General features: G+C 39.7%; 1 protein-coding gene across 1 annotated transcript in view; it reads left to right on the top strand.

Moving 5' to 3' along the window:
• Positions 1–13,015, top strand: part of LOC127569382 (retinoschisin-like) — a 40,154-nt gene that overhangs the window by 25,417 nt on the left and 1,722 nt on the right. The window contains exons 3-5 of the mRNA XM_052013977.1: positions 817–906; positions 6,780–6,891; positions 8,516–8,657. Of these exons, the coding sequence (XP_051869937.1) occupies positions 817–906; positions 6,780–6,891; positions 8,516–8,657 (344 nt within the window). The remainder of the gene's footprint in view (positions 1–816; positions 907–6,779; positions 6,892–8,515; positions 8,658–13,015) is intronic.

The raw sequence follows: 13,015 nt of genomic DNA on the forward strand, positions 1-13,015 counted from the left end.
CAGACAGTGCAGGAGAGATATCCTAGGTGCCCATCCATTATTTATTCCATAACTAACATGAAAAATGGATTATCCAGTCATTATCTCATTTCTATCTTAGGCACATTGTAGATTCCTGTATTATAACATTGCTTCATTACAGCACATTTAGTTGGCTGTCAAGTATTTGAGTCATTCTTGGGTACTGAACCCGACACAGATTGGGTGACCACTTCATCAAGCACCTACGCTCCATCTGCCGCAAAAGCAAGGATCTCCCTGTGGCTAGCCACTTCAATTCCACATCCGACTTCTGTACTGACATGTCTATCCGTGGCCTCCTCTACTGCCACATTGAGGCCAGATGCAGAATGGAGGAACACCACCTCGTATTTCCACCTTCGTAGTCTCCAACCTCACGGCCTCAACACCGATTTCTCCAACTTCCGGTAACCCCTCTCCTTTCCCCCACCCCTTTGTTTTTCCTCATTCCTGTGGCCCCCTCACCCCTTCTCTTTCCCCTGCCCCGCCCTCATGACCTGCCCATCTATTCCCCACTCCTTCCCTTTATTCCATGGTCTACTGTCATCTCCTATTGGATTCCTTTTTCAGCCCTTTGCCTCTTCTACCCATCACCTCTCAGCTTCTTACATCACTCCCTTTCATCCCCCCTCCCCCACCCACCTACCTTCCCTCCTCAGCTGGACTCACCTATCACCTGCCAGCCTGTGCTCCTCCCCCTCCCCTGACCTTCTTATTCTGGCTTCTGCCCTCTTCCTTTCCAGGCCTGATGAAGGGTCTTGGCCCGAAATATCGACTGTTTATTTTCCTCCATAGATGCTTCCTGACCAGCTGATCTCTTCCAGCACTTTTGTGTGTGTTGCTCCAGATTCCAGCATCTGCAGAACCTCTTGTGTCAAAAGAAATGTAAGTCCTTTCCTTTCTTTTACAGTGTTGTCTAAATGTTTCATTCTCACTAATCTTTTCTGTTGGCTTGAAAGAAAGGTGTAAATAATGAAATAAGGACAAGGGGTTAAGAAGCGATAAGGGTTAAGATCCTTATGAAGTACACTGACGTGGAGAATTAAGATAATCCTTCTGGATCTACAGCAGTTTTTCAATTTGCTGTGTGCATAATCTTTGAAAGATGAAGGGAGAAAACATCCTGTTTTCTATTCTGTTCTTGTCTGAAGGTAAGTTGACCACTTTCTGCTAAGATAAAGAGAGTTCATCAAAAACTGTTCAAAATGTCAGAATTTGTAAATTATTTTTCCCCATTTAGTATATCTTTGATACTTAAATGAAAATGTTTCATTACATTCTTAAGAGTTCCTTCCAAGACGTGTGATAATATCTCAGTGATTATATAATACCAGGACTCATTGCTGAAAGTATGTACAAGTTTCCGTTAGTGAGGAAGAACCTTGCAAAGTGGTACTAATAGACTAGTTAAATGTCCTCTCTGATTTGTCATTTTAGAAAAATAATAAATGAAACTAATTGCACTTGTGTTGTTTGAGAGCATAATACTTGTCTTCTTTTGATTTATCTTTTTCAATTCTTCTCAAAATCCACCTGGAAAAGCTTTCTCGTCTCTTTCTGCTGCTGAGGTATGGGGCTCAGTATAATGTTAGAGTATTGTTAAAATGCTGTTTTTCCAAGGCAAACATTTTTGATGTGACCTTTCTGTAAAATATTTGCCTTTAGAAGAAGGTAAATACCTAGAAAGCATTGTTTAAACCCTATCTATTATTTCCAAAGACATACAGACTAATTAAATAATCACTAAAAATGATTTAAGTCTTCTATAGTTTAATACAAATTAGAGGGAGGATGTTTCAAATACTGGATTAATTTGGAATTGATAACAATAGTAATTGTAACTGTTAAATCCATGTAGATAAACCAAAGTATTCATTCATTATGTTGTTTGAGAAAGCAGAGAAATTATTTTTTATAAAGGCTTATTAAAACGTGACCCTGCTCCTGATAATTTACATATTATCAAATAAGCATGTTAAAATATGATTAATTTTACTTTTAGTTACTCACAAAAACACTCCATTTTCATTAATCAGTTTAATCAGTCTTGTGAATTGTTTAGGGTGGGATTATATTGGATTATTTCATACTACATTGAAACATGCTAATTGTCCCAAACAGTCCATGCCAGTGTTTATGCTCCACTTGAACTACCTTCCACCTTTCCTCATCCAAATCTATCAACATAACGTCCTTTTCGCTTCTCCCTCATATGCTTGTCCAGCCTTCCCTTAAATACCTCTATACCATTTGCCACAGTCACTCACTATGGGAGTGAGTTTCACATTCCAGCTATTCTTTGGTAATGTTTCTTCCAAATTTCCTATTGAATTTCTTGGTGACAATCTCATTTGATGGCCTCTTGCTGTTCCCACAAGGAGAACATTCCCAACGTTTCTTCCAAGTTGAAAGTGACCCATTGAATCCATGCTTTCCTGATATGTATCTCCTCTTGTTCCTGCTATCTTCTCTGTATATCTTCTCTTCATCCTCTTAAATGCCTCTATGTCCTTATTATGATATGGGGGATCTTAAATGTATACAGAATCCTTAAGTGTGTCTAAATATGCTTTGATACAGGTTTAGCATAGTTTCCTTATTTTTCAAAGTTGTTCCTCTAGAAAGAAACCCTGGTGTTTGCTTTGCTTCTTTTATGGTCTTGCTAGCCTGTGATACAACCTTTAGTGTATTTGTACTCAGAGATCTCCTTGCTTCTCTAGCTAACCTGGAATTGCAACATCCAAGTAATAAGTGACCTCTCTTTTCCACTTGTATTCCCTTGCATCTATCTGTGTTGAACTTCATTTGCTGATTATTTCCCCATCCTGTACATTTATTTGTGCCTTAGTATTAGCTATAACTTTCAATTTGTTTATCATCCACAAATACAGAAATTGTGTTTTTAGTTCCAAAGACTAAATTGTTTATGTCAGTTGTGAACAACTGTAGTCCCAACATTGACCCTTGTGGAACACTACAGCCCACCACTTCCCACCTTACCCTTTACTCCTCTTTCTGCTTTTTACATTGAATTCAGATAGCAATCATTCTGCTATCTACCTCTAATACTGTATTCTTTGATACTATTTATTAGTCTAATGTGCAGATCCTTATCAAAAGCTTTTCGAAAACCTAGATAAATTAAATATATTCATTAGCATTTTCTACTCTCTCCTATACCTCTTCAAAAAAGTAATTGGTTGGTCAAGCAAAATTCTTCCTCATGGTGACTATTCATTATTATGCTCTTCATTTCTAGACTTTTCTGTTCTGTTCTATGATAGGTGTGCCATTAATTTCCTACTGCTGATATTAAGCTATTAGTCTATAAATTTACTCAAGTGCTTTGTTCCCCTTCTTAAAATGCATATTATATTAGATATCCAATTGTCCTCTGTCACTGAACCTTTTTGTTAACAAATTACCAAATATGTGTTGTAATGCCTCTATTATCTTTCCCCTAGATTCTTTTACAATGTGTGGATGCAATCTGTCTGGACCAGCGATTTTATCTTTTTTGAATTTGATTCAACCTAATTATTTATTTAATTTACCACAATGTTTTATTTTAAATGCACAATATTTCATTATTCATCTCATTATTATTCTCATCATCCAATGTCATGCCCACTGTTCTATTTCCCTATCAAATACTGAAGCAAAATAATGATATAGTACAGCTGCCAATTTCCTGTTATATTGTCCTATCCCTTATTGGCCCTATTTCTACCCCAACCTTTATTTTATTATTGTCTTAAAATATTTTGTTTTACATTCTTTGTTAACTTAGTTTAATAGCCCCCCCCCCTTTGCTATCCTAATTATTTTTTGACATTGATTAATTCCTCATTTTCTCTTTTATCCTATGCTCAATTATTCCCTTGTTCTTTATTGAACTGTGAAGTCCCATGAAGGTTTAGCTTGTTCTTTCTTAATCATGGAATTCAATTTTTTTCAGGCATCTTGTTGACCACTAATTTATAATGTTGTTTGCCAGTACTGATCCCTATTATTTTCTGTTCTCAGTCTCTCATAATCAGCTTTCCTCCAATCTATGAATATGGTTGTTGTCATGCCTATATCCTAATCCACTATCATCTTAAAGCGTATTATATAGCCACTTGTCTGGATGTTCCCCTGCCTTACTTCTCTTATTTACTCTGGTTCATTCCCCATTACTAAATCCAAAAGCAAATTCTCCTGGTTGGGAGTTTTCCCTATTTGTTTGAACAGAAGCCAGAATATATTGTTCGGCACACTGCATATATGCAGACCATCATGCCAATGTATACTAATCCCACTTGCCTGCATTAATTCCATATCCCTCTCTGCCCTGCTCATTCAAATGCCTCTTAAATGTGATATTGTTCCTGCCTCCACCACCTTCTCTGGCAGCTCTTCCAGGTACCAACTACTCATTGTGAAAAATTTACCCCTCACTTCCCCTTTAAACTTCCTTTCTCTCACTTTAAGCCAATGCTGTCTAGTTTTAGATACCCCTAGCATGGGAAACAGACACTGGCTATTTAACCTATCTATGCCTCTCATAATTTTAAACACCTCTATCATGTCACCTCTCAGCATCCTTTACTCCTAGGAAAACAGCCCTAGCTTATCCAATCCCTTGATAACTCAAGCCTCCAAACCACATAACATCCTTGTAAATCTTTTCTCCACCGTCTCCAGCTTAATCACACCCTACCTATAGTGTGGTGACCAGAACTGCATACAGTACTCGAAGTGTAGCCTGCCCAATGTTTTGTACAACTGTAATATGACTCCCAACTCTCCTACTGAGTGTCTTGGCTGATGAAAGCAAGCGCGCCATTCACCTTCCTCGCCATCTTATTAACCTGTGTTCCCATTTTCAGGAAATGATGTACTTATACCCCAAGGTCTCTCTGTGGAACAACACTCCCCAGGGCCCTACTATTCACTGTGCATGTTCTGCCCTGGTTTAATTTCCCAAAATGCATTATCTCACACTTGTCCAAGTTAAATTCATCTGTCATTCCTTTGCCCACTTTCCCAATAGATCCAGACCCTGTTATAATCCTAAACTAGCTCACCCTAGATCCCATATGTTTTAATCTTCCGGACCAGCCCACCAGACCTTGTCAGAGGCCTTGTGAAAGTCCATGTAGACAATGTCTACCACCCTGCCTCAACAATTCGCTTCACCATCTGTTCAAAAAACTCAATAGTATTTGAAGACATGACTTTCCACACACAAAGCCATACCGACTATCCCTAATCAGTCCTTGCCTTTCTAAATGCAAATAAATCCTGTCTCTCAGAATCCCTTCGAACAACTTTCCCACCACTGGTGTAAGGCTCACCAACCTGTAGATCCCTGGCTCTTCTCTGCTGCCCTTCTTAAACAGAAACACACCATTATCTTTCCTCCAGTCTTCCAGTAATTCACTTGTGGCTAATGAAGATACAAAAATCTCTGCCAAGGCCCCGGCAATCTCCTATTTTGCTTCTCTTAACATGCTTGGATGCATCTTGTCAGGCTCTGGGGATTTATCGACTTTAATGTGTTTCAAGACCTCCAACACCTTTTCCTTTGTTTGTTGATATGCTCCAGGATATCACTGTTGCCGCCCCTAACTCATTAGATTCCATATCCTTCTCTATGGTAAATACAGACAAGGTATTCATTTAAGATCTTGCCCATTTCCTGTGGTTTCATATATAGATCACCGCAATGATCCTTAAGGGGTCCCAATATCTCTTGCAACCCTTTTGCTCTTAATGCACTTACAGAATTTTTAAGGATTCATCTTTACCTTGTCTGCCAGTGACATCTCATGGCCCCTTTTTGCCCTTCTAATTTCCTTCATATGTGTATTCCTATATCCCTTATACTCCTTAAGGGACTCGCTTCATCACAGCTGCCTATACCTATCATGTGCCTCCTTTTTCCTGACCAGACCCTTAATATCCCCCATCAACCGAGGTTCCCTAATCTTGCTGGCCTTCCCCATCACGCTAACAGGAACTATTCCTATCCCATTTTTGAAAGCCTCCCACTTGACAGGTGTCCCTTTACATGCAAGCAGCCTCCCTGAATCAACTTTTGCAAGTTCTTGTCTGATGCCATTGAAATTTGCCGTTACCCGATTTAGGACTTTGTCTTGAGGACCAGTCCTACCATTTTCCATAACTATCTTATGGTTACTGATCCCAAAGTGCCCCCCCCACTGACACATAAACCACTGGCTCAGCCTAATTTACTAAGAGGATAGTGAGTGTAGCCCCTTCTCTAGTAGGATCATCGACATATTGCTTCAGAAAACTTTCTTGTAAAGACACCTTGCAATCAGCACTATTTACTGAATGTTTTATGCTCCACCACTTCTGTTGTCTCCTCTCATTCTCTTGTTCTTTCTACTTGCTCTTTTATTTTCGCTCTTCTACCTTTACTCTTGACCTCTTGCAATTATGTCCTTACCTTCCTGTGATGTCACATTTCAATTTTGGTACTCCTTTATTCTCAGTTTATGATTTTTCTTCCTGCTCTCTCAACACAAACTTCTGTGTTTTTTTTTAATATACCAGAGTTGTACCTCTTTTCTCCATTTCACTGATTCCCCTGTTTGCCAAAATCTCAATTTTCATATTCTGTAGCAGCAGCAGTCTGTGTATTTTACTGGAACAATGTTCAGCAACTTCAAAGCAAGTTTTCCACATGTGTCATCCAACAGGTTTCTGGGCTGTCTGAGATTCATCTACTTTCTCTGTATTAATGACAGGATGAAAAGGAGGATCAGTCATGTAACAGGGCTTGCAGATGTAATTGCAATGATGGACCTAACAGAACCAGGGGAATGATACAGGGACCAACAATACTAGACTGTATGCCAGGTAAGAATGACTATACCAAAATTTTAATATAGTTTTAGAAGGAACTTAGTTTAATTTTTGACAAGTATTCTTGAAGATCCAGCCAGACTTTACTCTGAAAACAACCTGTTTCACAATGCATCAGTGTAATAAAATTAAATACTGATTCCTGGAAAAAAAAGTCCTACTACTTGAATAGATTATTTGGTTGGCCTGTTACACCACAAAAGTTGTAGGTCACTATTAGAATGTAATAACGATAGGAAAAGTACACAAGGTCATTAGTTAATGTTATCTTAATGTGATCTTCAGATGCATACCGATCGTCACTTAAGATTAAATAGGTTATATTTCACTGCCACCTGTAAGAATGAAACAGCAACAATCGCAATAAATAAGCTTCAGAGACTCAACAAATTAGTAAGAGCAACTCAGTCCAGATAACATCAAGTTACTCTGGGACATCCAAGTACAAAAGTCCTCAGTGATTCAAATTCACAAAGTCTGTCCTGGAGCCTGTCCTGCAGCATCAGAAAAATGAAGGGAAGTTACTTTTATGCAATGGCGCAAAGGACTTGCTACATGGAATGGAGCCCTTTTGTCCCAAGAAATGTCAAAAAAGATATTTGTGACTGAATCTTCAGCAACAGCTACCTCGCACAGCTCACAGGTGACCTTCAGAATAAATTTTTTAAACTGTGCATGTCCCTTTAAGACCAGTACCAAGTAGACAGATCCAGGTGCTTAGCTGGTCACAAGCTGAAGGTTGGTAGGGACAGAATAAAGAAATAAAAGTTTAAAGCAAGGAGGATGTGATTCTGAAAACCATTCCAGAAATATCACTGAACTTCATGAATCAACCCAAGTTAAAAAGACTGGCTCAGACTTTTAGTAGCTTGAACACAGGCACTTGCTTCAGGAGGAAAAGACTCAACAACAGTGGTGAAAAAAGAGGTCCAAAGAAAGTGATGTGATGAAGTGGGAATAGCACATTCAGTTCTGCTCTTCTCAAAGCTCTTCAGGTTAAACTACATCAATGGTTCTTATTCTTTTTCTTCTAGTTCTGTTTCCTTCTAGTTTCCTTCTAGTTTCCTTCTAAAGTCATTCTGGTATGATTTTTGCTCAATTACTTCTTCTCTTTCACCTTTGGATTCTCATGAAGCCTTTGAGAAGGACTGGAAGAGAATGGGAAACCTTTACAGTTATCTAGATAACCCTGAATTAATGTTATTTATTCTTCATCCCACCAGCTTTCTCTTTTTGTCCAGTAATCTTGGAGCTACTGCAAGATTGGTTTTGTGCATTTCCAATTTTCAATATTCTATCATTGATAGTCATACCTTCAGTTGTTTGGGCCTTAGGCTTTTGAAATCACCAGGTCTCTGTATCCCCTCTTAAGGTACTACTTTATACCTACCCCTTTGACCAAACTTTTGGTTGGTCATCTGTCTTTATATCTCCATGTTTGGCTTGCTATTAAATTTTGTCTGATATTGTATCTGCTGACCTTTTATTGTGTTTATAACTACAGTACATTATTGTTGAAATGTTGACAACCTGCAAGGAAATTAATTTACATTAATCATTAAGAAGGCTTTGCAGGAAAATCTTTCAGAAGTTATTATTTTTTGTTTTGGTTTCACAGAGTGTCCTTATCACCGAGCCCTTGGGTTTGAATCTGGAGCTGTTACAAAAGATCAGATAAGTTGTTCCAATGAAGATCATTACACAGGCTGGTACTCTTCGTGGATGTCAAACAAAGCAAGAATCAATAGCCAAGGTTTTGGGTAAGTAATCACATTGCAAAATCATGCATCATCCCATTTAACCTTTGCTTTAACACACCGTTGGAAATTTGGGTAATTTCTCTCTAATTGCAATTTTAGTTGTAATTTATCATGAGGTGAAATGGAAATTTTCCAACAGAAAATGAAAAACATGAAACACAGAAATTCGGCTCATCAGATTCATTCATTTTGTTTAATGTGTTTAAATATGGTAAACTGAGCCACAAGATATCAGGGACCTCACATCAATGTGTACAGTTAATGAATATGTCTTCCAATATTGTATCTCAGTAAATGAATTATCAGCTTCAATTATCCTTGAAATGTACCACATCCCTATCACACATCAACATTTTCTATCAATGCTCAGACCTGACATCCACATTGCCTATCATTTAACCATAGCTCCACTCTGTCTTGCAACACAATTTATCGCATATTCCTCTCTCTTTTGTAAAACAAAGTAGTGCATATTCCTTGACAGCAGCAGCTGCAAACCAGCCAGTGAAATATGGTGCTGCAGGATAATCTTAATCCTTATCCATCCAAAATGACCCCATTGAGGATGGCATGCTTGCCAATGATTGGTATTGGTATTAGTTTATTATTGTCACTTGTACCAAGGTACATTGAAAAACTTGTCTCGCATACCGTTCGTACAGATCAATTCATTGGAACAGTCATTACTTAGTCTGCGGCCAGCAGTAGGGCTGAAACCATAGTGGATGGCAGTATTGCCTTAACCAATCAAATCCCACTTCACTGTAATTTCAAATTACCTATTGTTACGGACTCAGTGAAAGTCCCTTTAAGATAGAGAGTGTGTGTGTATGTGTGTGTGGGGCGTGCTTACGTCAATAGAAGATAAAGGACGTAATGACGTTGTTGAAGAAGAAGGAGAGAGAGAGAGAGAAGGGAGAGAGACACCAGCCTGCTTGTTTTCTCTATCGATGGATGAGAAACAATAACTGTTTGCTACTGAAATCCACGTATGGAAGTAATCCAGTGGAGTTCACTTTGTTGCTGACCTGTAGAAGGAAACAGGTATTTGTGTGTGGACGACCACGATTCGGATGCTTTTCGGGGTGAGGAAGTCACTACCGAGTAAACGCTGAAGTGTCGTTTGGGGTTCCATCGTGGAACATTTGGATTTCGTATTTACTCTCCCTATGTTCTCTACATCTACGTCTTATCTTCTGACAACGCTGGTTCGTGACAAAATTGGGGGCTCATCCAGGATCCAATCCAAAGATTAACGAGTGTCGTCTGGGATCGTTCCTCAGATTGACGAGATTTGTTCGGGATTCAATCCAAAGATTTTTGAGGGAGGTCTGATAAATTCTTTTTAATTGGCTTGTGTGTGTGGAAACCAGCAGCAATGGATATTAAGGCATTTTTGGAGTCACCAACCCTACAGGGATTGGAGGTGGCGAAAAAGGATGATCTGATAAAGATTGCTACAAGGTTAAACCTTACAGAAGTAAAGCAATCTATGAGAAAGGCAGATATTCCACCATAGAGAATTTTGTCACGAACCAGCAACAAAAGAAACACACTGAGCATGATTCAGTGTTAAAAACTATTTTATTAATCACTACTTATGACCATACGTAAAATAAAAGTAAAAATATTAGTATGTTAGAATTCAAAAATGTTAAACCTCGAACGTTAACCCCAAAACTAAACTCGTCGTGTGTGTGTGTGACAAAGTCCCAAACTCCAAGTTCCGGAATGGTTCTTAAAGTTCAGTTCCGCAAGCCATAAGGTGAAACATGAGCAAGGGCTTCTTCAACAACCACCGTTGTCAGAAGATAAGACGTAGATGTAGAGAACATAGGGAGAGTAAATACGAAATCCAAATGTTCCACGATGGAACCCCAAACGACACTTCAGCGTTTACTCGGTAGTGACTTCCTCACCCCGAAAAGCATCCGAATCGTGGTCGTCCACACACAAATACCTGTTTCCTTCTACAGGTCAGCCACAAAGTGAACTCCACCGGATTACTTCCAACTTCCATACGTGGATTTCGGTAGCAAACACAGTTATTGTTTCTCATCCATCGATAGAGAAAACAAGCAGGCTGGTGTCTCTCTCCCTTCTCTCTCTCTCTCTCTCCCTTCTCTCTCTCTCTCTCCTTCTTCAACAACGTCATTATGTCCTTTATCTTCTATTGACGTAAGCACGCCCCACACACACATACACACACACTCTCTATCTTAAAGGGACTTTCACTGAGTCCGTAACACTATTTACAAGCTGTACCCTCTTCCTCTCCCCTCCTTTCTTGTGCTTTTCTGCTTTCGGATCACCTTCTTCTTCTTAGGCAATTCATTGGAATCAAGGATGATTTTCTTCCACTATGGTTTTATGGGTTCTGAGGTGGCTAATGTGGGAACTGCAAATTTGCCCACAGATGGGACAGATGGAGTGAGTTTTTATGGTGGTGTTCTCCATCCAGCACTTACTTAGGGCTTCTGAATGTTCTCATCATATGGCCTTGAGGTTCCCAATACAATCCCGAATGCTGCTCCATTTTGAGCAGTGATCGGCCAGAGGTTCTCAGGAGTCGGTGAAAATGTTGCACTTTTTGAATCTCCCATGACAAAATATGGAATTGAGTGTCTGTTTCGGGAGACTGGTGTCAAGTTTGGGAACAACGTAACCTGGCCAACGTAGCTGACTGAGAATAACTAGGGTCTCAGAGCTGGGGATTTTGGCCTGGAAGAGGACATTCCCATTGTTCACTTATTCTTCTGGTGAACTCAAGTGCTTTTGTGGAAACTGTGTTGGTGCCTTGAACTGCCTGCTGTAAATAGTCCAGGTCTCTGAAGCATATAGGAGGGAGGGATCATAACTAGTGCCAAGTAGACCATGAGTTTTGTGTCAGGTCTGAAGTTTTGATCTTAAGACACCTTCCTCCTCAATCTGTGCAGGCGCATTGAAGGTGGTGGTGAATTTCATCATCGATGTCTTTGCACCTGTATTCAATGGAATTCAGAAGGATGGGGGTAATCTCATTGAATACTGATGTACTGAAATCAGACTGGACATAATGAGGATGTTTCCATTGGTAGGAGTCTAGGGTCTGAAAATACAGCCTCAAAATAAAGGTACGTGCCTTTAAAACTGAGATGAGGAATTTCTTCAGCCAGAGGGTGGTAAATCTGTGGAATTCATTGCCACGGAGGGCCGTGGAGGCCAAGCCATTCAGTATATTTAAGGCAGGGATTGATAGGTAAGGGGGTTAATGGTTATGGGGAGAAGGCAGGAGAATGGGGGTTGAAAACAAAAATCAGCCATGATTGAATGGCAGAGCAGACTTGGTGGGCCGAAAGGCCTAATTCTGCTCCAATATCTTATGGCCTGGTGTCTGCAGCGAGAGGTAGCTCCTGATGCGTGGGATTTGGTCCACATTTTTTAGGAGCTGCCAGTAAACCTTTATTGTTGGAGAGTTGTGTGATACGGTGGGGGCATTCACTCAAGTTAACATACTACCAGCTCAAATACTCACACCAATTACAATGTAGAGGCCAACTTAGGAGAGGAAGCTGGATGTGGTATTCCTGGGCCTGAAAATCTTGCACCAGGGCTATGATATAAAATAGTACAGGTGTCAGCAGTGTTAGATCGCACACATACATGTTTCTGTGTTGAGGACTTAAAATTGAGAGAGTCCATAAAAGGCTACCAGGCATGTAAAATGAAGTAAGAACAGAAAGTGCTGGAAACACTCAGCAGGTGAGGTGGCATTTGGAAAGAGAAACAATTAACGTTTCAGGCCCAAGAGCTCTTGTCCCTTTGATCTTCATGTTAAATGAAATGTTTGGTGTATTGGGAAGCAGGCGAGAAATTTTGTCTGTCAACACTTCGCGCTGCTTCAGTAAAGCGTCCAATGTAATCAAAGACCCCAACCACCCCAGACGTTCTTTCTTCTCCCCTCTCCCATCAGGCAGAAGATACAAAAGCCTGAAAGCATGTAGCACCAGGCTCAAGGACAACTTCTATCCTGCTGTTATAAGACTATTGAACTATCCCCTAGTATGATAAGATGGACTCTTGACCTCACAATCTACCGCATTATGGCCTTACACCTTATTGTCTGCCTGTACTTTCTCTGTAACTTTATTCTGCATTCTGTTATTATTTTCCCTTGTACTACCTCAATACACTGTTGTAAAGAACTGATCTGTATGGATGGCATGCAAAACAAAGTTTTTTTTACATGTGACAATAATAAACCCATTTACCAAATTGAATGTCAAGGAGCATATGGGAGGCAGCATCGGTTTTGCACAGAACTTGGAATACTTCCTTTCCGTGTTAGCATTATTAAGGATCCAATCACTTGCACAGTA

The sequence above is a fragment of the Pristis pectinata genome, chromosome 4, assembly GCF_009764475.1.
Source record: "Pristis pectinata isolate sPriPec2 chromosome 4, sPriPec2.1.pri, whole genome shotgun sequence".
In the NCBI taxonomy this organism is placed as follows: Eukaryota; Metazoa; Chordata; class Chondrichthyes; order Rhinopristiformes; family Pristidae; genus Pristis; species Pristis pectinata.